The sequence below is a fragment of the Engystomops pustulosus genome, chromosome 3 (genome assembly GCF_040894005.1).
Source record: "Engystomops pustulosus chromosome 3, aEngPut4.maternal, whole genome shotgun sequence".
In the NCBI taxonomy this organism is placed as follows: Eukaryota; Metazoa; Chordata; class Amphibia; order Anura; family Leptodactylidae; genus Engystomops; species Engystomops pustulosus.
Window position 1 is genome coordinate 91825037 of NC_092413.1, and position 23625 is coordinate 91848661.

A 23625-nucleotide genomic window follows, 5' to 3' on the forward strand; every position below is an offset into this window, starting at 1 on the left:
CTGCCCCCCCTCCTCATAGATTGCAAGCTCTTGTGACCATTGTATAAGCATTATCACCTCCTGTGCCATCCTCCTCATAGATTGTAAGCTCTTGTGACCATTGTACAAGCACTGTCATCTCCTGTGTCCCCTCCTCCTCATAGATTGTAAGCTCTTGTGACCATTGTACAAGCACTGTCATCTCCTGTGCCCACCCTCCTCATAGATTGTAAGTTCTTGTGACCATTGGACAAGCACTTTCACCTCCTGCCCCCCCTCCTCATAGATTGTAAGCTCTTGTGACCATTGAACAAGGACTGTCATCTCCTGTGTCCCCTCCTTGTTCTCATAGATTGCAAGCTCTGGGGACCATTGGACAAGCACTGTCACCTCTTGCCCCCCCCCCCCCCCTCATAGATTGTAAGCTCTTGTGAACATTGTAAGATCACGGTCACCTCCTGTGTCCCATGCAGTCCACCTATGCATGGAATATCAATCATAACTATTTTGTAGATTATTGAATACATGTTATGTCAGGCTCAGGTAACCACTATTAATTAATTGAACTCCCTGGGAATAGGTCAGTCACACAAACCTGTGAGAACACCACAGCAGGCACAGGACCCCCAGAGGGGACACAGGACCACCACACCAGATGACAACTAACACCTTTGGAATCAAACGCTCCTGCACTCTTTCTCTCAGACTCTGCTAGTGCGCATGTGCAGCTGTATCTATTAGAACTAGAGACGGGTCAGGAGGGGAGGAGGAGCAGAGACCCCAGTAATGGTCACATGTCCTGTCCTCCTGCCTGTGCCTTGCCCCGCCCCTAAGTGTAATGTGATTCCCCTACTGCTCCCTATATGCTATATCACACAGACACAGAACAGCTGGGAGAAGACAGTGACTGCTCCGTGCTGAGGGGGCGTGGCCTGAGCTCCTCTTCTACGGGGGAGGAGCAGATACATCTCTGCAGTGTAGTGGGGCGGTGTGCAGGGCACGTGACTGCTCTCTGTCTGAGCTCCGCTGCCCGCTCTGTCCTTACACAGAGCTGCACATCGCTACTACCTAGAGCCAGACAGTGGTAAAACAATTAAATTGCCAAGCGTATTTATACTCTTGGTGGTGTTTTTGGAGAGTAAATCAGCCTCTGCATGCGTCATAGACGCTTGTAGAGGCGTTATTGCGATCTCTGCCTGAAGTAATAATCAAATAAAAACATGAAAAGAGTGAAAAATCACAAAATAAAAACAACAAAAAAAATATGAAATTTTCACATCGGAAAAAAGTGATCAAAAAGTAACATTTACCGCAACATAATACCAAGAAAATGTACAGCTTGTCCCGCAAAAAATGTTGTACTCGTTATTATACACTGAAAAGATTATAGGCAGCACCACCAAATACCCAATATGCACAATGTAAATTAATGAGCCCATGTATAGCAGTAAATAGTACAATATGTGCCTCTATTTAGAAGTCATAAGACAAAAGCAAAGATCAGAACCAAAACATACATATCTAATTTTTTGCTTTTGTTTTTCCAAAAGAAAAATTTACAGTTTCACAAGTACCTTGAGTATCTCCCTGCAGCAGTACTTACAGCTTTAGCAGGTCCAGATGGGACTTCCTCTTTGATATGGACCTTTTCCTGGTTTCTGGTTCAGAAGTGCATGGCCCAGCAAGATCAAAAAGTCTCTGTGGACTGCTAAGTATCTGGAGGACGAGAAAAAAAATAATCCGATGTAAAGCAAAGATCCTGTAGGAGTCTAATGGTATGTAATTCAGGCACAGCACATAGAAGCTTTCTCTATGTCAACATTTCCACTTCTTCTCTGCCTGAAAGCATCCAAAAGCAAGGTCAACAATGTAATAGGAGAATGCCACGGGCACAGGTATTTGTTTTAAAGCTTTTGCTGAAATGCAGTAGACATTTTCTAACATAACAAAATGAAATTTACAATATACATTATTAAAGAAAATAAGCTTCTTTTTCTGCTTCTTTTTTTCTTTACCTCATGTTTTTGTAATGTGTGTAAGTGTTGGTGACAGGATATTAGGCAAATGATCAATATACATCTATCAAAAGTTCTGTTCTGCTTTCTTTATATGTAAAGTGAAGCCTCCTGTCTTTAGCCTCCTCACCCAGATATTCCTGTCCATAAAATGGCTGCTGATGGAGGGTCATGTGATCTCTATTTGTCAAGGAACAATCGTCCTGACTTGATCTTGTAGTCATGAAATCACATGAAACCCGGCGCCGCTGCGCCACAATCCGATCGCGTGCGCCAAAATCCTGGGGCAATTCAGTGCAAAACGGAAATATTCGGGAAACCCGATGTAAGTGCGGCGTTCGGACCCTTAGAAAATGAGCCCCAATGCGTTGGAGGGTCATAGATATTAGATCTCAAGTCAGCCTGACAGGTATGTTTGATATCTAATGTACCCTGTTTCCCCTAAAATAAGACATCCCCCGAAAATAAGACCTAGTACAATTTTGTTCAGGCTTAGAAATATAAGGCCTCCCCTGAAAATAAGACCTAGCGGCAGTCATTGCAGCAGCTCCCCCCACGCCATGCATTAGTATTAGTAAATATTTTAGATGCTGCAGAAGCGTTTGACATGGGGGAAGAATTCATGGAATTAAATCACTGACTGTTGTGCTGCAAATGTGTTTGATACCAGCAGCTACCAGGATAAGATGGGTCATTTATGGAAAGTACTTTTACCAAACATGAGAGATTGGGGCCAATGATTCTATTAGAAATGGAGTCACAAATAATACAGCATGCAATTCAGAGTTTGTAGAGATTAGAGAAGTTGATTTTCTTGTTCAACGATAAATGTAAATTCTTGTTCATGGAAAAATAAGACATCCCCCGAAAATAAGACCTAGTGCCTCTTTAGGAGCAAAAATTAATATAAGACACTGTCTTATTTTCGGGGAAACAGGGTATTTGACAATCGCTTGACAAAAGCCTGCTGTCAGGGGTGATGATGTAATCCAACTGTCCCTATTATTGGGGAGATAAGCCATTTTCTACAGTTTTGGGAAGCAGATTTGTCCCTATTGTAATCCACTGCTGAGTCGGGTTTGTAAGTGGATATAAAATATATGCCAGCTTTAGAAGATTTGGCATTCTTTTGACCGTGTACTGAAGAATTCATTATATGAGTAATAAGCTATTTTGTGTTTTTTTTCAGGAATTCTTAAGAGTTCTGTAATTACAGATGTACAGCGTAGCCTTCATTGACTCGTCCCTTTATATCCTTGAACGCTTACAGAACAAAGCCAAAGTTTAGACAATGAATAAATTAAGCAAATTACAGTTATTTCTTTCCCACTATAAACATTCATTAGAGTCTTAAATGGAGAACACCATATGTTTAAATGCAGACGTGTTAAGAATAAAAAGGAAATCATTTCTTGCTCAAGTAAGGAGCTATGAGCCGAAATGGAACCAGCACCTACCTCCTTCATGATTTTGATGGCTTCCACGCGATTCTGTGGTGGTGCATACAATAGTATGCGATGGTATAACGACTGCAGGACGGGTCTCATTGATTCAACAGAGCCCATAAGACGAACTAACTCTGCTGCAATGTAATAAATGGTTCTGGCGACTGGCCCACTTAGAGCTGGTGCTGTAGAAGAACATGCTGACCCCCGTCCCTGGTCTGCTACTCCAGTTGATTGACACTCTGAATCAATATAAGTGTTATTATGGGCAGAGGTTATAGTTTTGTCATGGACTGGATTTCCAAGGATCACTACCAATGCCGGACACAGTTGCTTCCTGGAAAACAAAAATATCTTAAATGCATACTGAATATAGCTCTTAAGTGTAAAGCACATATAACCTGTCATCCATTAAATATGACAGATGCTGAACTATAATGATTTTTTGCTGAATAGAAAAGGGACTTTCACTTCCTTGCCTAAAGGTCCAGTTTTAACCACTGGTTCAAGCCCCATTATTTTACTGTACATGTCCTACACAATGCAGGTATATCGATATTTAAATGACTACTTACCATATTAAGTCCATAAAACCTTTGTGGTTGTGCATTGTGGGAGATGAGCTGTTCAGCATAGAAAGGATGCATTCCAAATATAGGAGCTGTAAGGGATTATTCTCACTGCAAACAGTAACAACAATTGTTAAACTATGTTAACATTGGCGATATTCAAGAAGAGACGAGACCCTTAAACCAAGCCCCACCATAATATAGGCAGTTACCTTGGATCACAAGACAGTCAAGCTGTAAATGAGCTTGTTACTACAAGAATGACAATATTGTATGTATGTAAAACATTTGGACAATAAATAAGGGAATTATATCATACTTACTTAATAACAGCCTGCAACTTGTCACACAGAACAGTGAGGACAGATACAACATCATCACACAGCGAATCTATGGATGGTCCAGATTCTAAGATATAGATAAAAGCACCAATAAATGACAGGATCAACATGAGTCAGATTGACTACAAAAAGATGAACCAAAGTTCTGAAGCAAATTGCACAAAAAAATGCTCCAAACCAGATTTCTGGCTTAGAAGTGTGGGGGCTAAGTGGGAAGGGTGGACAACAAGCAATACTACAAAGTTCCTCAAAAAATTAACACATTTAAAACGAAGCCATATAAATCTGGTGAAGATAAAGGCTGTACTGGGTGCATTGGGTGATCACTAGAATATGTAAGCAACTTATTCAGTAGTCATCCGTGCTTGCAGAATTAACTTGTACTTCCTAGATGTCCTGAGTCACCAGAGTCCACTGACCACGAATTTTGTCATCATCGGACCCCACCACTGCCACACCAAGCTCCAATTAACAGGGGATGATCGCCACTGCCTCATCCCTTGATGATATATAGGGACTATCAGTTATACCCATATATAAACTTTTTTTGAAGCTGGGCTACTGACTACTGTCAGTTTATGGGTCCTCCTTATCATAGGTTCATGTTAGAGATTCCTATCTAGCGATAGGTTCCGGTCGGGTTGTCAGTCGTTCAGAACTGCTGTCCCGAGTTGTGGCTCTAGGGCTTATTAGCCTTACTTATTGAAGAGATAGGGTTGAGTAGGTATATCCAAAGGGGCCCTAAAGTCATTTATGGTCATCAAAAGCTACGATTACTCCTTGTTTATCCTTGTTCGTATTTATGTATTGTATTCTTTGTCTAAATATCTCCACATGGCTCCCTCTATGAGAGATTAGAGGGAGAATCACAGGTATCGTTGGGGAAAATTATGTAAAATATAACTTTTAATAAATATACATTAAAATGAAAACTCTCCAATGTGTGCAACCGTGTGTACAGGGTCGATGGGAACGTGCCACACTGTCGCACTTATTAAATAAAAACGGACTGTTCCAGCTCAGAGAGTATGACCCACATGTATCTTTGGTAGGTATTTGTCAACTCAGTGGCCGGGAGGCAGGTACATCTAAAGTATAAAAAGATGTTCCCGTTGTCTCGTATTCTGTTATGAATACATTGAGGCAGTTTCGGGGGGTATTTCCCTGAATGTAACAAGTCCTAATGTGCTACATATACTAGTGTCCTAATTTCTCATCACTCCACCTCAGGTCCACTGACCACGAAACTGCCTCAATGTATTCATAACAGAATACGAGACAACGGGAACATCTTTTTATACTTTAGATGTACCTGCCTCCCGGCCACTGAGTTGACAAATACCTACCAAAGATACATGTGGGTCATACTCTCTGAGCTGGAACAGTCCGTTTTTATTTAATAAGTGCGACAGTGTGGCACGTTCCCATCGACCCTGTACACACGGTTGCACACATTGGAGAGTTTTCATTTTAATGTATATTTATTAAAAGTTATATTTTACATAATTTTCCCCAACGATACCTGTGATTCTTCCTTTTTTGTGTATCCTTGGGTGATACCAAACTCAGCTCCTCAGTGATTTTAATGAGAGATTAGAGCAATTTTCATGGTAAGATGGACTGGATACACGTCCTATGGCAGAATATAACATTTTATGTTGTATTTCCTCTTTGGACAACTGCACTCATTTGCAGTAAATACATAGTGCAGTGTTGTATTATTGACTGGGAAATTAACCTATTAGTTTGGCGGAAAGCTAGCAACTAGCTAAATAAGGGAGTTATTGTAACTGGTGGGAAACCTTAGGTAAATGTAGAATGAACTATTATATGAAAAGTACAGACTGTATCCATCACCATAATTTGCTATTCAGAGGTCACTGCTGGAAGACCAAGTGGAAGCAAATTTATAAGGGAAGTTCTCTGAGCCAACTGTAGAGTTCTTCTCAAAAACGATGAGACCACATTAAAACTGAATTCATCTCGGTAGACATGCATGTCATATCCGCAAGATATTGAAACCAGAGAAGAGTTATTCTTCATAGCTATTTGTTGCACCATGTATACCACAGGAACATCCCTAGAAACTGTGTATAGAAGTCTACAGGCATATTGTTCATCATAGTGAAATCTAGAGCTTTTTCATCTTTGTCAATATTCTGATTTTTTAGGTGGAGATGACTTACCTTGGCTACGGAATTCCAAAAGAGCTTCATGGATTTCTGTATTCTGTAAAAACGTAACATACTATTCAGAAGTTGCAATCATGACTGCAAATACGTGGCACGCATTAATATCAGAGGCATTGTATGTGTCTGAAGAGCAATGGGAAGCAAGCAAGTTTTCTGTAGATCTGAGCAGCGCCCTCACTCCTATTGTTCCATATGACTGTACTCTGTAATGTAGTATTTTACTTATATAAGTCTTCTATCATTTCTAAAGCGCTTTGGAATATGATGGCGCTATAGAAATAATGCCTTGCCAAGCCTTGAAGCAAACCCATGAGGCTGAACAAAAAGAATGTTATGAAGTGGGTTGAAACACAGAAAAACTTTCTGTATATTTTAGATATTAGGTATTTGTTGCCATATGATTTTATTCCCTCCCCTTGAAAAAGCTAAGTGCGAAACACGTGTCGGGGTGTACAGCGTGTGCCTTCCTACTGGTATAGGTAACATTACTGCTCTTATGTGAGGGACGTTTTTCCTCTGTTTGCAATTCCTACTTAGGTTGTGACTATTAATAGGCTACACTTACCAGTCTCTACTTGTTCCATTGGTTTTATCAACTTTATATTATGTGGCACTCTCTGTTGTTTTTATATTGTACTGTTGCTGGTGCATTGTGATGCACTATTTTTTCCCAATAAAGATTGTTTTGTATTATACGAAATATACTTTAGATGCTGTGTTTTTCAATTTTTTGGTGAGACATATGATTTTATTGACCTACTATACAACATTCTGCAGCAGGTAGTGTAGAATGTTTAGTAGGACTTTCACAAAATTTTATGTATGTCACTCAAAAGCTTAAATACATACTATGCTAGCCATGAGTTTTACTGTGTGCAGCTTGACAGATGTACAGCATACACCAATATATAGTGCAAGGTTCCCTGTAAACCAGTTGTCCATAGCAGCCAATCAAATTGAAAAAGGCTAATAATGAATGGTTGTTCAGGACACGGATTCTTCTATATTCTACAGGTCTAAGAATTAATCCCTTTCATGTACATAGAAAATTTACTTACAATTACTCTAATTTACAAGGCATTGTATGTCTCATGCATTGAGTACCAAAGGCTTCCAACTAAGAAGAGTGATGCAACTTCAAGTGCAGGGGAGGCCCAAAAATAGCAATATAATATGTATACTGCATTAAATCTAAATATTCTTAACGTTGTTTGTGTTGTTTTTATTTCATTCATTGTACATTGCAAGATCTAAGATGGTAACACTCAACACAAATACCATAAGTTACTAATGCTACTTTACTAACATAGTTACTTGTGCTACTTTAGGATAATAAAGTCTCTTCCAGTTTCAGCAGCTGCAACTTTCATTTGACTGTAGGCAGGTGATGTGCCCGTCAAGGTTAGGGCTCCACTTCAGCCAACAGTGGCCTCTATATACACAGCTTGTCACAATGGCTCGCAAGTGATGTCATGGAGTCAGGTATGTTTTATATTACTTAGATTTAAAACACAAAGCTATATTTAATCAGCATTGATTAACAGTTGACATCCCATTTAAACAAAGCAGGAGGATACCCTAGTATGAACTGAAGCAAGGCAGAGACAATCAAATTTGTATGGATTTGAAAATCAGTCTACAAGTACATCAAAATGTATATGAAGTGTCTACAATCACTTTCCATTAAAATAGCGGCCAATGCCACTCCTTCAACTAAGATTGACATTTTTAGACTCTGCCTGAAAAATATGGGACATTAGATTCCCCCCAAGCCATTTGCAAGCTGATTTACATATCCATAAAAAGAAGATTGTGAAATGCTTCTGTATTTTGCGCAAACATACATTATATACAATATTGACACAGGCTTAGTCTGTGATGATACATAATAATCAAAAATGACAGTAATATATTTGCCAAATTTTCCATTAAGAAAAAAACCAATAGAGCTGCAAATCCCTGGTACTTTTTGAAGCACAGATTTCTCCTGCAGAGATAAAAAAACAAGACATAGAAACAATTTGACATCTCACCGGGCTGTCCTGCTTTTGTCGTAATTGTAACGTCAAGTCACTTAACATCTGACTGAGTGTGGCTCGCACAGCTGTGTTAATGCTACGCTGGTGACAGCTTGAAACATAGGTTTCAACGCAGATCTGAATAAAAACAGAACAATATGTAAGATAATAATCAAGTACAGGCTTTATTATATGCAGAATATCTCTGTATGCTCAGGATCTCACACTATTAGTGACCACTAAACTCATACCACGAATTCTAATGACTGTCATTTCCAAACATAAATTGTTGCCAACACATACATATGACAGGTAGAGATGAGCTGACCTGAACTTCCCACTTGGGTTCAGGAAGGCCTCAATCGACCCGGACACATTGCTGCATTGGCAGCCAATCCGGCAAATTAACACCCCTATCTACCAACCATGGCTGTGATTGGCCAAAGGGACAGCCCTGGCCAACTAAAGCCATGGCTAGCTGCTAGGGGTGTTAATATGCCGTATTGGCTGTTCAGCAGACAATTTGGAAATATGTCAGTGTCACGCGACGCGGACAGGAAGTTCAGGCCCACTCATTTCAATGACAGGTACTAATAAACATATATATCATATAAAATCAGCCCCCTTCCTAAAGTAGCCCACATACTGCATATTTCCCCATCAGGTCGCACTAATAACACTCCTTTCACCATTTTTGAGGAGTATGTAGCCGAGAAGGCAGGGGCGTTGCTAGGGTGGTAAAAGATCCAGGGCTTGGGCCCCAATGCATGTGTATCACACTTTAAGTAATACCCACTCCCCTCACATTTGGTTGTGCTAATAACAAATTTACTGAGGGTATATACAGCTACAGAAACCACAGGAGGAATCCCTACTTACATCCAATTCCTGCAGGTGAACTATCTTTCCAATTAGATATCACCACTAATATGTTCCTCGTTGTCCCTACATCTTGGTTCCCCGACAGTGTAATCCTGCTGCTGCCCCTAACAATCTCGCCCAAATGATGTAAGGCTGCGCTCACACGTTTGTCTTGCATTTAAACAAAACCAGGCGCTTGTTACCAATCACATGTGTTTCACTGGAAAACATACAAAATCAAACCGAGGCCTGTCCTAGTGTCACGTGTGAATCTGCCCCAAGAAATGTGCCCTAAACAGCCCCCCAGAAAGTACTGTGCCCCACACAGCAAGTAACGTGCCCCACACAGCAAGTAACGTGCCCCACACAGCAAGTAACGTGCCCCACACAGCAAGTAACGTGCCCCACACAGCAAGTAACGTGCCCCACACAGCAAGTAACGTGCCCCACACAGCAAGTAACGTGCCCCACACAGCAAGTAACGTGCCCCACACAGCTCCCCCCAGTAAGTAATGTTCTCCCCCCAGCAAGTAATGTTCTCCCCCCAGCAAGTAATGTGTTCCCCCCAGCAAGTAATGTGTTCCCCCCAGCAAGTAATGTGTTCCCCCCAGCAAGTAATGTGTTCCCCCCAGCAAGTAATGTGTTCCCCCCAGCAAGTAATGTGTTCCCCCCAGCAAGTAACGTGCCCTCCACAGCTCCCCCCAGTAAGTAATGTGCCCTCAACAGCAAGTAATGTTCTCCCCCCAGCAAGTAATGTGCCCCCCATAGCTCCCCCAGCATTTAATGTACCCCCCCAGCAAGTAATGTGCCCCCCCAGCAAGTAATGTGCCCTCCCAGCAAGTAATGTGCCCCCCATAGCTCCCCCAGCATTTAATGTACCCCCCAGCAAGTAATGTGCCCCCCCCCAGAAAGTAATGTGCCCTCCCCAGAAAGTAATGTGCCCTCCCCAGAAAGTAATGTGCCCCCCCCAGCAAGTAATGTGCCCCCCCAGCAAGTAATGTGCCCCCCCCAGCAAGTAATGTGCCCCCCCCAGCAAGTAATGTGCCCCCCCCAGAGCAAGTAATGGGCCCCCCAGCAAGTAATGTGCTCCCCCAGCAAGTAATGTTCCTCCACAGCTCCCTTTAGCAAGTAATGTGCTCCCCCATGTTCTGTGATGAGAGAGGGAAGGCAGATGTCCTGCTGACCCAGGGAGATCCGGGGCTCTGGCCAAAAGATCTTTTGACCTAGTGACGCCCCTGCGAGAAGGAGTATGACATTTTCAGTAATACATATAAATAACTCCTAGGCATACCTAGTATTAGTATTAGACAAATATTTATGCAAGAAAATCATTACAGCCGGTGTGTTCTGGCTGTCACCAAAGACCCCCACCCTGTTCAGACATTGGTCGTTGCCCCATCCAGATAATGGCCGAAGCCTGGGTCTTGGCACCTGCCACCTAGAACGGGCTGTGGCCGACGTTGGAGACTAGAGATGAGTGGACAAGACTTTTGCGTTCTGGCCCCAGAAATAATGCTGGATTGGGGGCCGAACAGCCTATCAGGCAAATTCACTCCCCTTGCAACTAGCCATGGCAATGATTGGCCAGGGGTGTCTACTCATAGCCCACTCATCTCTACCAGCCACCAATTTGAAATGTTTTATTCAATTTATTTTTGGGAGTTGGTGGATAACTCTGATTTCTTTTTTTACTTTTTTTATTACATTTTTTTTAACTGGGCTTCCACTTAGCAAGGAGCACATTACATATGTACCCCCTGGTGTTATAACATCCCACCCTTGCTTGCAGAGGAAGTGATGCTAGGTGGCGCAGAAAATGGATGTTCCAGAAGTCATGAACACACTCCTAGTGTATTGAGAAACACAACTGCATAAGGATAGAAATTGAATTTTCTCTAAATAAGAGGTCACTAGGAAATAGTATAAAACAGTAAGGTATGTATAAAAAGCTTATACAGTGCACTACATAATGCGGTTTTTTTTATGTGTGGGGTTTTTGGGACCTGGTAGACTTCCCTTCAAATCCCTTCTATTTATAAAATGAAATATAGGTAAAAGTACCATTAAGTAACATCAGCATCAACATCCACAGGATAGGAGATAACTTTCTGATTGGTGGGGGAATCACTGCTGGGACTGCCACAGATCTCTATGGTGGTGATGGAGTGTGGTACTCGGCTACACTCGTTAGTGCTAATGACTTGAGTAGAGTAGTGGGCACATGTGTAACCAGCTGAATGATTCATCTGTGGGTACAATAGACCCCCATTCTCATGATACAAGGGGTCCCTGCGATGGTAACCCCACTCATCAGAAAGTTGATGTTACCGGAATAGCTCTCCAATTGATAAAGTTAAATATACTAAAACATGTAAGCAGGATACCTCTAGAAAAGCACTGGGTTGCAAGGGACCAGGTAAAATGCGATGACATAAAGCAATTAGGATGTGAGCAATGGATTCTTTAATCATTTCAAATAATCTGAGGGATCCTTTTTTGTGGCATGCCAAAAACAACTACAGATGAGAGAGCAAAAACACAAGCAGTAAAAGCAAAACACGAAAAGAAAAATGAAGAAATGCAGCTCATATGTACAAATGTGAAGTCAAGTACACAAAAATAACCAATGCTAAGGTTGAATAATCACACAATCAGGCAAAAATATAGTAGACTAAATGGTTCTAAAGTAGGTTAGGAAAAACTCTATATAGTGTACAGAGTATTAAAACGTTGAGTATATTTTAGTGCATCTCTAACACATAAATAATCAGTGAAAAAAATAAAGGGTGGAAAACACATTGAAACAAATGGTTCAGCATGTGTCCTTAAGCCAAATTGGCTTCAGTGAAAAATCCAATGTGAAGGAGCTTTTACTTAGTCTAATTATCACCAAGAGCTGAATCATCAAGGGAAATTTGCTCTAGGGATAAAAAGTCAAAAAAAAAAAAACAGAGACACCACTTTACATAATGAAGTATATCACAAAGTTTAGTATTATCACCTGCTCTATTCAGAAATAAATAGGAAATTTGCTTCAAAGTTTAGCAGTGGTTCTCACCCTTCCTAATGCCACAACCCTTTAATTCAGTTCCTCGTGTTGTAGTGACCTCCAATCATAAAATTATTTATTTTCAATGCTACTTCATAACTGTAATTGTTATGATTTGTGCAATCATCTGTGATAGGGAGTAACTACTCCCCACTAATGTTGAATTGCAATAACTCTAAAGCAGAATGTGGAAAAGGCACATGTATGGAGAGGGTTCACGAGTCCTCTCCACACAGCCCAAATGTTTGGTACATGTTGCTGGCAGTGATCGCATATGTCATAAAAAGTCTAGATGGGAAATTAAGGTTTTGGTAATTAATGTAAGAAATTCTGTAGCTAGTACTAAACTATAACAGAAATATTGGTTTAAAGAGTCTGGTAACCTTGTTTTGTATCCAGAGCCATTCACTCACATGCAGCTTACTACGGATGTAAAGTACTTGTCAAAACATAAAAAAACTGCATGCAAGAAACACAAGCAAAGTGAACTGTACACAGTTGTAGGTTCAGTAATGGCTTATTATAAATTTATTTCTTATAACTTACCTCAGCAATCTTCAGCACTGAGCTACCATTTAGCTCAAATGTGGATGTATATGTGATGCAGAGCAAAACCTACACAAAATATAATGTTAGTAAACATAAATTGTTTATTCACACACATCTTACAGGAAGACAGGTAGATAAGACATGATTTGACAACAATTATGGCTTGCATGATATTTTTGTAGAATTTTGAAAAAATTATAATTTTTTAACAAATGGGATCTTAAAGCTATTTGGTATCTATTTAACACATACTTCAAGCATAGAAGTTAAACGGGATATCATTATATTGACGCACTTTTAAACTTTTATTATTTTAATAAATAAGCTATATATGGCTGTGGCTATGGAAACATTACTTATACTTCTCCCTTTACAGAGGCAGGCGGCACTGTTCTGACCACTACCGTGAACCTGCTACAGCCTGAAACTAATGCTGCAGCAGGCGGGTGGCTCTGGTTGGAAATGTACCATTGGCCTTGAAGGCCCAGCAGTGACATACAGCTCCGCGGGGGAACAGGAGAGAGTAGAATAAGAAGTTTATGGTTTACATAGCCATGTGTAGCCTTTTGTATATCCTAGACACCTCCTTTAATAGCTTAGAGAGAGAGAGACACATGTAGAGATGCACCCACCATTCTGTAGGGGCTGCTACACAGATCCAGGGGCACTTTGAATCTTCTTTCTAGCCCCCATTGTTGCAGAGATATCAGTCCCGGACCGATGTAATCTGTGTTAGGTCAGAAAGGAGGAGCTGGAGGCGTGTGTTATGCTAATATTCTCTCATACTGTCCAATCAGTGGCAGACAATGGGGGTCATTTACTAAGGGCCCGATTCACGTTTTCCCGACCTGTTACCCGAATATTTCCGATTTGCGGCGATTTTCCCTGTATTGCCCCTGGGATTTTGGCGCACGCAATCGGATTGTGGCGCATCGGCGCTGGCAAGCACGCAACGGAAATCGGGGGCGTGGCCGAACAGAAATCCGACGGATTCGGAAAAACCGCCGCATTTAAAAAACAAAAAGTGTCGCGGGACTTGCACTTACCTTCACCAGGCATAGGCCGGTGAACTTGAGTGCATTCCAGCGGGCCTCTGGGAACGTCAGCGCAGCAGCGCCACCTGGTGGACGTCGGAGGAACTACCTTAGTGAATCCCGGCCGGACCCGAATCCACCACAGAGAACACGCCGCTGGACTGGGTAAGTATAAACATGATAAACAGAAATGCCACATTAGCGTGAGCACTATGCAAATGCGACATAAGTGCAAATGCTGTGTAAACCTCAGTGTAAACGTGATCTAAACTCAAATGCCAGATATGTGTAAACTTGATGCAAGTGGCACATAAATGCAAAAGCCACATAAACGTAAGTGTAAATGAAACAAATGCAACGTAAACACAAATGGCACGCAAGTGTAAACACGTTGCAAACACAATGCAAGCACAAACACCATAAAAGCCTCAATGCAACACAAACGCGCCACAAGCACAAACACCACGCAAGTGTAAACTCAAAGCAAATGCCACTTAAGCACAATTGTGATGCAAAAGCAAATGGTGTGTAAGCATAAATGTGATGCAAACACCACATAAGTGTAAACACAACACAAACATAAATGCCAAGTCAGCAGAGCTGCAATACAAACGTCACTTAAAAGTAAACCTCAAGTAAGCATGGCACAAAGGCAAATGCTATGTAAGCAAAATGCAATGCAAATGCCACCTAAGCGTAAGTGCAAACACAACATAAACGCAAATGCCACATGAATGCGGAGCAATTCTTGTGGCGTAAATACAATGAAAATGTGACATAACCGCAACCGCCAGCGAAATACCACACAAGCACCATGTCAATGCAAATGTCACGTACCTGCAAATGTAAGGCAAACATAAATGTGATGTTTGCGCAAAAAACATGTAAACGTCATGTTTGCGTAAATGTAATGTTGATACTATTATGTTACATAGATTTTGCAGCCATACTTAGTATCAAGGCTGTATAGTCCACTTCAGTACTTTATTCCCCTGATGAGTGGTCACATGACGTATGAAACACGTAGGGATTACATATAAGAGACTAACAGGGTCTGTAAGGGACAGTACTGGGACCGTCCTTGTCAGGGCGGGAACAATATTGCGGGGTCAGGATACAAAACGATCGTAGGGCTTAATAGGTCCTGACTAGTACCGCTCAACCAGGAGACGGCGCAGCGAAGACTGGTGAGATCAACTCTATTATTCCTTACTGTCCGGATTAATGTTGGTCCGTGGTTTTGAGATGATGCACCTTGCCATATACTACCGTATTTTCCGGACTATAAGGCGCACTTAAAAGCCTTGGATTTCCGTAAAAATCCTAAGTGCGCCTTATAGTCCGGTGCGCCCTATGTATGGCGCTGGGCACAGGGCAGCGGACCATACTTACATAGGTCCCCGCTACCGGAGACCGGAGATCTCCAGCGGGAACTGCAGACCACGCGGCATGAACAACTTCTGCCGCGTGGTCTGCAGTTCCCGCTGGAGATCTGCGGTCTCCGGTAGCGGGGACCTATGTAAGTATGGTCCGCTGCCCTCCTCCACCTTCCCCGCACCTTCCCCGCTCACCTTCCCCGCGTTCCCCGTCGCGTCTCGGCGTCGTGTCCCGTCGGGTCTCCGCCACGCCCCCAGACCTCCGCCACGCCCCCGGACCCCGCGCCTTATAGTCCGATGCGCCTTATATATGTAATTATTACATATATAAGGCGCATCGGACTAGTGCGCCTTATAAGCTTATAAGACGCAAAATACGGTATACAGGAATGCACTAAGACATGGTGAGGTACTACTGGGGACCGTGTCAGACAAGACTTATTGGAGGTCCTAATCCCTAATCAACTGTGACATAAAAATCTTGGCCAAAGTTCTCGCCATGAGACTAAAAGAAGTAATTGGCGACATCGTGCATCCAGATCAAAATGGGTTTATCCCCGACAGGGGCACAGATTATAATCTACATAGGCTTTTTTCGGATATACAGTTGGGAGAGGGGGAGGGCCGCTCCATCCTGTCGTTGGATGCTGTTAAAGCCTTCGACAGGGTGGAGTGGCGGTTTCTCTGGAGAGTACTGGATAGATTTGGATTGGGAGCAGAATTTATCAGGTGGGTTCGCATCTTATATGATGCCCCCACAGCTAGAATGAATATCAATGGCAGTTTCTCAAACTCCTTCCCTCTACATCGTGGTACCCGACAGGGATGCCCCCTCTCCCCCCTATTGTTCGCATTATTTATCGAACCCCTGGCAGTACTCATAAGACAGGCGGAATGGATTAAGGGGTGGGGAAGTGGGGGCGAGAAGGACAAGATATCATTGTATGCCGACGATATCCTAATGACCATCCAAACTGCAGAAATAATACTAAAAGAGGTTTTTAACCTCGTCTCAAAATTTGGAAAGTTTTCGGGGTTAAAAATCAATTGGGAAAAAACAGTAATACTCCCACTGGACGGGGAAATAACTGACCCTGGAATGCAAATAGAGGTATTGCATAAGGGGGAGGCCATTAAATATTTAGGGGTTATGGTTACATCCGATTTGAGGAAATATGTGGACCTGAACATTACCCCAATAGTGGAAAAAAAACGGCATAATGTCACCAAATGGCTTAGAATGCCTTTCTCAAGAGCAGATAGGGTCGGATTGATTAAGATGTTTTTACTCCCACAACTATTATATCCACTAACGGTTTGCCCAATATGGATCCCCAAAAAAATTGTTCAAAGTAATCGACTCCATCCTGAGTGAATTGATTTGGGAAAGAAAAAGGGCTAGGATGAAACTCATCAATACCTGCAGGACAGTAGAGCAAGGGGGAATGGGAATCCCATGGATTTTTGGGTATTATATATCAGCCCAACTAAAATTTTTAGTCAGTAGACGCAACTGCGATGCGTATCATAGGTTAGTTAGTTTAAGTATAGAAACTAGGGACTCAATCTTTACATTACTAGAGAGTGGGGAACTCACACAGGGACGATACAGAGGTTTGTATATTGCAAAGTTGTTGAATAAAGTATGGATGACACTGAAAGAGATACTAAATTTGAAGGGGATCTTCTCATTTTCACCAATATGGGATAACTTTCATTTTGAAAAATTTAGATTAATCACGGAGATAGATGTTTGGAGACAGAAGGGACTGAACTTATTGGCACAAGTATGCTCAGAAACAGGTATGCTAAGCTTAGAAGAAACACAAAGACAATTTGGTGATGGGGATAATGGCTTTTTCTTAAAATATTTCCAATTATATTATGCTTATATAAGATCGGGTGATAGAAGTAGGTTTAAAATTGAGAAAAATAAGTGTATCGAGTTTCTAAGAAACTCCTTAGTCACTAAGAAAATCACATCACAATTATATAAAATGATACTGTATGAATGGACTGAAAGGGAAATAATACCCTCGAGTAAAAAATGGGAAAAAGGTAATTGGTAATATGTCCAGGGAATTTTGGAAAAAATGCTATAAAGAAATCATATCGGCATCTATGTCCTGGATGACTCAGTTTAATTTTGTACATCAACTATATTATACTCCAAAAGCATTATATGCTATGAACTTGAGGGAAAACCCCTCTTGTCAACGTTGCTTGGCAGAGGAAGCGGATTTTGTACATGTAGCCTGGTCCTGCCCTGAGTTAGAGAACTTCTGGAGACAAGTTTTTCATTTTGTGGAAAAAGAATTGTCGACATCTCTCCCTTGTTCACCCCAAACCGCGATCTTAGGGGTATACGAATTGAATCGGCAGGAAATAGGTAAAAAACGGGCGATTAGTAAGATCCTCCTGCTGGCAAGACTGGGAATAGCCAGAAAATGGGGCAGCACGCAACCCCCCACTTATATGGAATGGATAGAAATGATCAGAAAAATCAAAGCGTGGGAAAGAATCAGCTATCTGAGAAGGGGAGCTCTCTATACGTGGAAAAAAATCTGGTTGGTAGGAGAGAGAAAGTTTCAAGAATTATAAGAGATACAAATAATGGTTTGGTGGTATTTACTTATTTATTTATCTAAAACTTTGGTTTTTTTTTTTTTTTTTTTCTCCTCTCTTATCATTATGTTTTTTGTCTCCCTTTTTCCTCTGCTCTTCAGTGGGTGGGCAAGGGTGGGGTGGGTTGGGGGATAAAATAATCATGATTATGATATTAAGTCCTGTAAAAGAGTCATATTATGTGTAAGTTTTTTTTATCTTTTTGTATACTGAAGGAATAAAAAACGACATGGTGAGGTATTACTGGGGACCGTGTCAGACAAGACTTATTGGAGGTTTGAACGAGCTCCCTTTCTGATGTGTTTTTGTTGTCTAGATGGTTGATGTGCATACTATTGTGGTTCACTGTGAACTTATTTTATCAGTAATTACTTATGGTACTAGTACATTCTGCTGGATTTCTTACAGATTTTGCGGTAACATTGCCTTTGAGTTTATATTGCTGTTCACATATTTACATCATGTTTTCAAATTTGCATTTATATTGCGTTTGTAGTAATATCGCATATCCTTTCACAAATCCTTTGCCAAGTAAACCGAATATACATGCAATTTGAACGCAATTCTGTTACATTGTGAATATGTAAACGAATTGTAAGCACAATGTCAACAGAATATCAGCCCTTAGGCTGCATTCTCAATGCCATTGGGAGAAGTATATACAGCTAACATATATACGTCCCCCATAGGCAGTGCTCACCCCTCCTGCTCTCTTGGGCGCCGTGCTACAGTACAAGGCCGTGTGAATGTGGCCTAAGGTGAACATAGAAAAAAAAAGAAAATCACATGTCTCTGACAATGCCTGCTGCTGATTGGGCAGTATGAGAGAAGATTAGCATAGTACACGACTCCAGCCCCAATCCCAGCTCCTCCTTTCTGACCAAACATAGATTACAATGGTCAGAAACTGGTATGATATCTCCGCAACTGGGGGGGGGCTAGAAAGAAAATGCAAAGTGCTCCTGAACCTGTATAGCAGCCCCTATAGAATGGTGTGTGAATCTCCACGTGTGAGGTGGTGAAAGTGCTCTTTAAAGAAGTTGTTTAAAACCAAACAAAGTATAGCAAGAAAGGACTAAGTGTTTTTAAAAAAAAGACATATTCTCCAATCCAAAGGCTGCTCTGCTTTAATATTGTATAGTGTTAAAATAAATAAAAAATAAACTTATGTGCCCTGTCTGTCCGAGCACCAGCTGCCCATTTATGGCTGCTACATTGTCACATTCCTGGTGAGGTTACTACTGCAGACAATTGCTGGCCCCTGCAGTGACCTCTTAATATACAGCAAGTCATTGACTGATCTCAGTAGCAACGTTTTCTACTAAAAACATGTTGTTTGGAGCACGACAGGGAAAAATACTTTTCCTACTCCAAATATGGCAGTGAGAATAATACTATAGATCAAAAAAGCTTTTTTTCCCCATAATGTGATATTTCTGCTCTCAAGAAAGGCACCCTGGCCTCTTGACTGTAGTATATCAAAGCAGCTTTGCTTCAAATTGGACAATCACATGGATCCAGTCTTGCATATCAATTACACTTACACACTGGTGTTAGTCCTCTGAAACAGGATCCACCCTTCCTTAATCTTCTAATGGCCTCATTTTTTTAGAAAAGTATCTTTTAAAGTTATGTAAATAAGCCTCAGGGGCTCCTGTCTACATAACAGATGCTCCTTCTGTCTCTGTCTGCCAATTATGACGCTACAGGCTCTCTAGCTGGGGAGGAGTCGTGCAGTAATGTCGAACAGAGGCGTGCATGAGTAACAGACAATGGGGCTTCAAGTCATGCCCATAGTGGCATGTGGGGTGCTAACAGCCTAAAATCAGCTGTACCAAAAAGGCCATAACATTTACATTTTTACAGAGATATATTAGGGCTTGTTATCTGCAGGACATATTGTACTTTTAAGTGCCTCTTTTTAATGTGCAATGCAATATACTGGGAAGCTGGAAAAAAAATATCTAAATTTGGGGCCTTTTCTTGTGGGCTCTGTGTCTCTGCTTTATTCTTTAGACCGGTATGATAATGGACATACCAAATTTATATAGGTTTTATTATACTTTGGTGGATTGGAAAAAAAATATTGCAGTTTTGCCATATTCTAACACCCATCAATTTAACCCTATGGGATCTGATCGCTCATACAATGTGCTGCAATACTAATGTATTGCAGTATATTGTAAATCTACTACTGAGATCTAACAGTCTGGCAGATTATTAGAGATCAAGTTTTAGGAAAGGCCTTGGAGTCTCTAGAAAACTCAAGGCTGTCATGACTACCGATTGGCACCTTCTGATGATGTCACAGGGGAGGAAGGGGAGGTGATCGGCCATCCAAGATGGTGGCACCCACAGTCAGCACTGACTGTGGTAGTTAGAGCCAGCCCTGTATGGAGAAAGCCCTGCCTGTGAGAATGTACTGGGGGGTGCAAAGGGGTTGACACATTCAAAAGGTAATACAAAAACAGGCACAAGTCAGATTTGAAAAACTGGACCCTCTCAGGAGGCTGAAAACTGGCTGCGATGGCAAAGCCCTGGCCTCATAGGTGTATCCTGCCCCAGAACCTTTAAATCACATTCCTTCACTGTAATAAACATGTCTTATCTTTATGTATAATAGGTATTGTAAAACATTTTATTCTGCTTAACAATTTAGAGAAGTACATGTGTACAGGCAATTTTCTCTGCCACACAGGTAGAGAGCATGAGCGCTGCTGATTGATGGCTACTTGTGGAGTTTATCCGTTTTTCCATAATTCAGCAGATTACTGCCAATGACAATAAGGCATGTGTTCTTATTCATCCATTACACTGACACGTCAGGCTAGCCACACGCAAGACATCTGGCGTCACAATGACAGGGAACAAAAGCTCAGGTGCTGTGAGTGGGACAGGTTCTTCTGGTTGATAGGTACACACTGTGGGCATACTACATAACAGTCTCAGAAGAACAGCCAACATTATATCGGTTTTAAACGTTTTTGACTAAAGGCAAAACTGATATGTACATACAAGCATAATAACTTTTACATTTTTAAGAAACCAATTCCTGATACTAAGTATTCATTGCAACCAAGTCATTATTAACCGACAAGTTAATGTTGTACACATTGGGGCTTATTTTTCAGGGCTCCTGCGTCAGAAAAGTGGAGAAGGCCTAATTATTTTCCCCTTCATGCCAACTCCACGCCTGGTGATGGGCAGCAGGGGATTGGGTGCGGCTGGTGGCGGAGTGGTCCAGGCATTCCTGTCTCTGCGCCAGTGCAGTCGCTGCAACCAGCGGGTTTTCAAACGTGCCACCCGCCTAAGCCCCATTAATAGAGCTCCATCTATAGGGTTCCATCTATAGGGCTCCATCTGTCACATAGGCCAAATTTGTACATCTCAATACCACATTATCATATAACACATACATGATATATAATCAAATGTAGTTGATTGGCTGTCATTGATTTTGACCCTGCTGTAAGTCAAGAACAATGACACAATGAACTTTGTATTGCGTCATTTAATATTATTTCCACTATGAAAAATAAGTAGTCCTTTGTGGGCATACCCTTAAGTTTACTTCTAATACTTTCTTTTTTTCTGGCATGTAAATCAAATAAGTCATAAATGTCCATTGGTTCATGGATACCCTCCAATCCTATAATTAGGTTTTACTAGCAACTCCCAACAACCTCAAAGTCTAAGCACAGATTGCTCTCAAAAAGAAACCTGGGCTGAATTTGCTCTTCTTCCTTTGGCTGCATTTACATGTTGCATTTGCGTTGCGTTTCAAAACGTATCACACAGACTCCTGCTGCAATCACCTATTGAAGTAAGGTTACATTCACATGCCCACGGTGGGCACACACCAGTGCCGGGGAGAGAAGGAGGTGTTGAGCGCTACTCACCCCCACCCCTCTACATAGAGGAACATTGCGCACGGCGTCTACCGCTCCCGTAAAGCTCCGAGCGCCCATTGCCGTGTATGGGGGATGTATATATGCCATATTTACGTCGGCCGTATAAACGTCCCCCATACGTGTGTATGAATGCAGCATAAGATTGCATTTACATCACGTTTACTAAACACAATGTAAATGCAATCTTACTAAGCAATGCGTTTTGAAATGTAATGCATACACACACCACGTGTGAATGCAGTCTTACAATTAGTGCCCGGACTAACTTTAGGGGAAACCCTCTTTAAACACCAAATATGTCCCCCAACTATGAGCTATTGTCTGCAGGGGTCAAGTTTCTGGTCATTTCCCTTCAGTGCTTTACTATATTGTAGATAGATAGTTCTTTGATTGATTTTACATACAGGAAGAAAAAAAGAAAGAAAATAAAGGAAGAAAGTTCCTTAAAGGGGTTTTTCCACGAAAGAAAATTCTCATATCTCAATCCCCTAGTGATGTTAACACAATAAAGATCAAATTAACCCCTTGCTTTACGATTTTACTCAGTCTTATTGGTGTTTTAGCTCCTATCACTCCCTAGGCTGCTCAGTGCAATTACGATTCCATTCCATTTACGATCCATCTAGGTCTGTGGGGTGAAGCTACTGACATTGTACTAACACACTTGCACATAGAAAGAGAGAGATGAGACAGATCAGAGATGCATGAGATTACAGAGGCTGACAGCCTTTAACACCGTTTACACTTTAAGCTCTGCACAGATACGTGCCTGCCTCCCCTTCCCCCAGATTACTTATGTAGTTTGTAGCTTGCAGTTTCTCTCTCCTCACAATGTGCTGACAGGAAGTAAATCAGTGAGTCTTGTAGCTCTGGGCAGGGCTACAGAGGCTCAGAGCAAAAAGACACAAACTCAGCTGCACGGCCATCACACAGAAATCCAAGATGGCGGCCCGACCCTAAAGTCAGAAGCTACAGGGTTGTGTCTAGGGGCAACTGAAATTGTGTACCGCATGACTGACAGGTTGGACTTATATCTGTGAAATGCTGCATTTTTGTTAATACGGGTGAATTAGAGAATGTGTTATTTTGTTATCCTGAGTACATTTAAGAAACTCGTCATGGGAATACCCCTTTAACATAAACAACAGAAAGATAAATGTACAAATCCAACAACAACCCACGACTAAGGCCGCTGTGACCACGAATAATCAAAATGCCTCATCATACTGAAGTACTTACTTTCATAACCTCAACCTGCAGATCCTCATGTAAAGATGGGGTCACTTTTACAGCATTTAGCATTTGGTTGAGGAGCTGTCGTTCATCAGATTCTGTTTCCACGGATACAAATCTGTCATCAGCAAGAAGTTTCTATAAATAATAAAAGCATAAAAGCAATGAGTCAGCCCTGAGGTCACTAACTGCGATTTGTGCGACCAGTCATCTGAATCTAAATTTATTCTCCTTTTTTTTTATATGCACAAATATAACCCATTAATGAAAAAAGATGCGGAGATAAATTCATACTTCATTTAAAGGTTATGCCATTTTTAATAAGCCTCACGTAAAATGGCAGCAAGTTAACTTAAAAGCTCATTGCAGACATAGACATCCATGTCAGAACCAGAGCCAGGATCCAGAGCATTCAGGTACATAACTTA

General features: G+C 41.5%; 1 protein-coding gene across 5 annotated transcripts in view; it reads right to left on the minus strand.

Annotated features, from left to right (window-relative positions):
* The window catches only part of ARFGEF3 (ARFGEF family member 3), a 70483-nt gene that overhangs the window by 39874 nt on the left and 6984 nt on the right, over positions 1-23625 (minus strand). For 3 of the 5 annotated variants that reach the window (XM_072141423.1, XM_072141422.1, XM_072141421.1), the window contains exons 4-12: positions 23204-23335; positions 13016-13084; positions 11805-11936; positions 8575-8697; positions 6536-6578; positions 4332-4416; positions 4015-4119; positions 3452-3776; positions 1583-1695 (exon numbers count right to left, since the gene is read on the minus strand). In XM_072141423.1, coding sequence (XP_071997524.1) covers positions 1583-1695; positions 3452-3776; positions 4015-4119; positions 4332-4416; positions 6536-6578; positions 8575-8697; positions 11805-11936; positions 13016-13084; positions 23204-23335 — 1127 coding nt within the window. The remainder of the gene's footprint in view (positions 1-1582; positions 1696-3451; positions 3777-4014; positions 4120-4331; positions 4417-6535; positions 6579-8574; positions 8698-11804; positions 11937-13015; positions 13085-23203; positions 23336-23625) is intronic. The other 2 variants (XM_072141427.1, XM_072141424.1) reach the window with 1 other exon arrangement.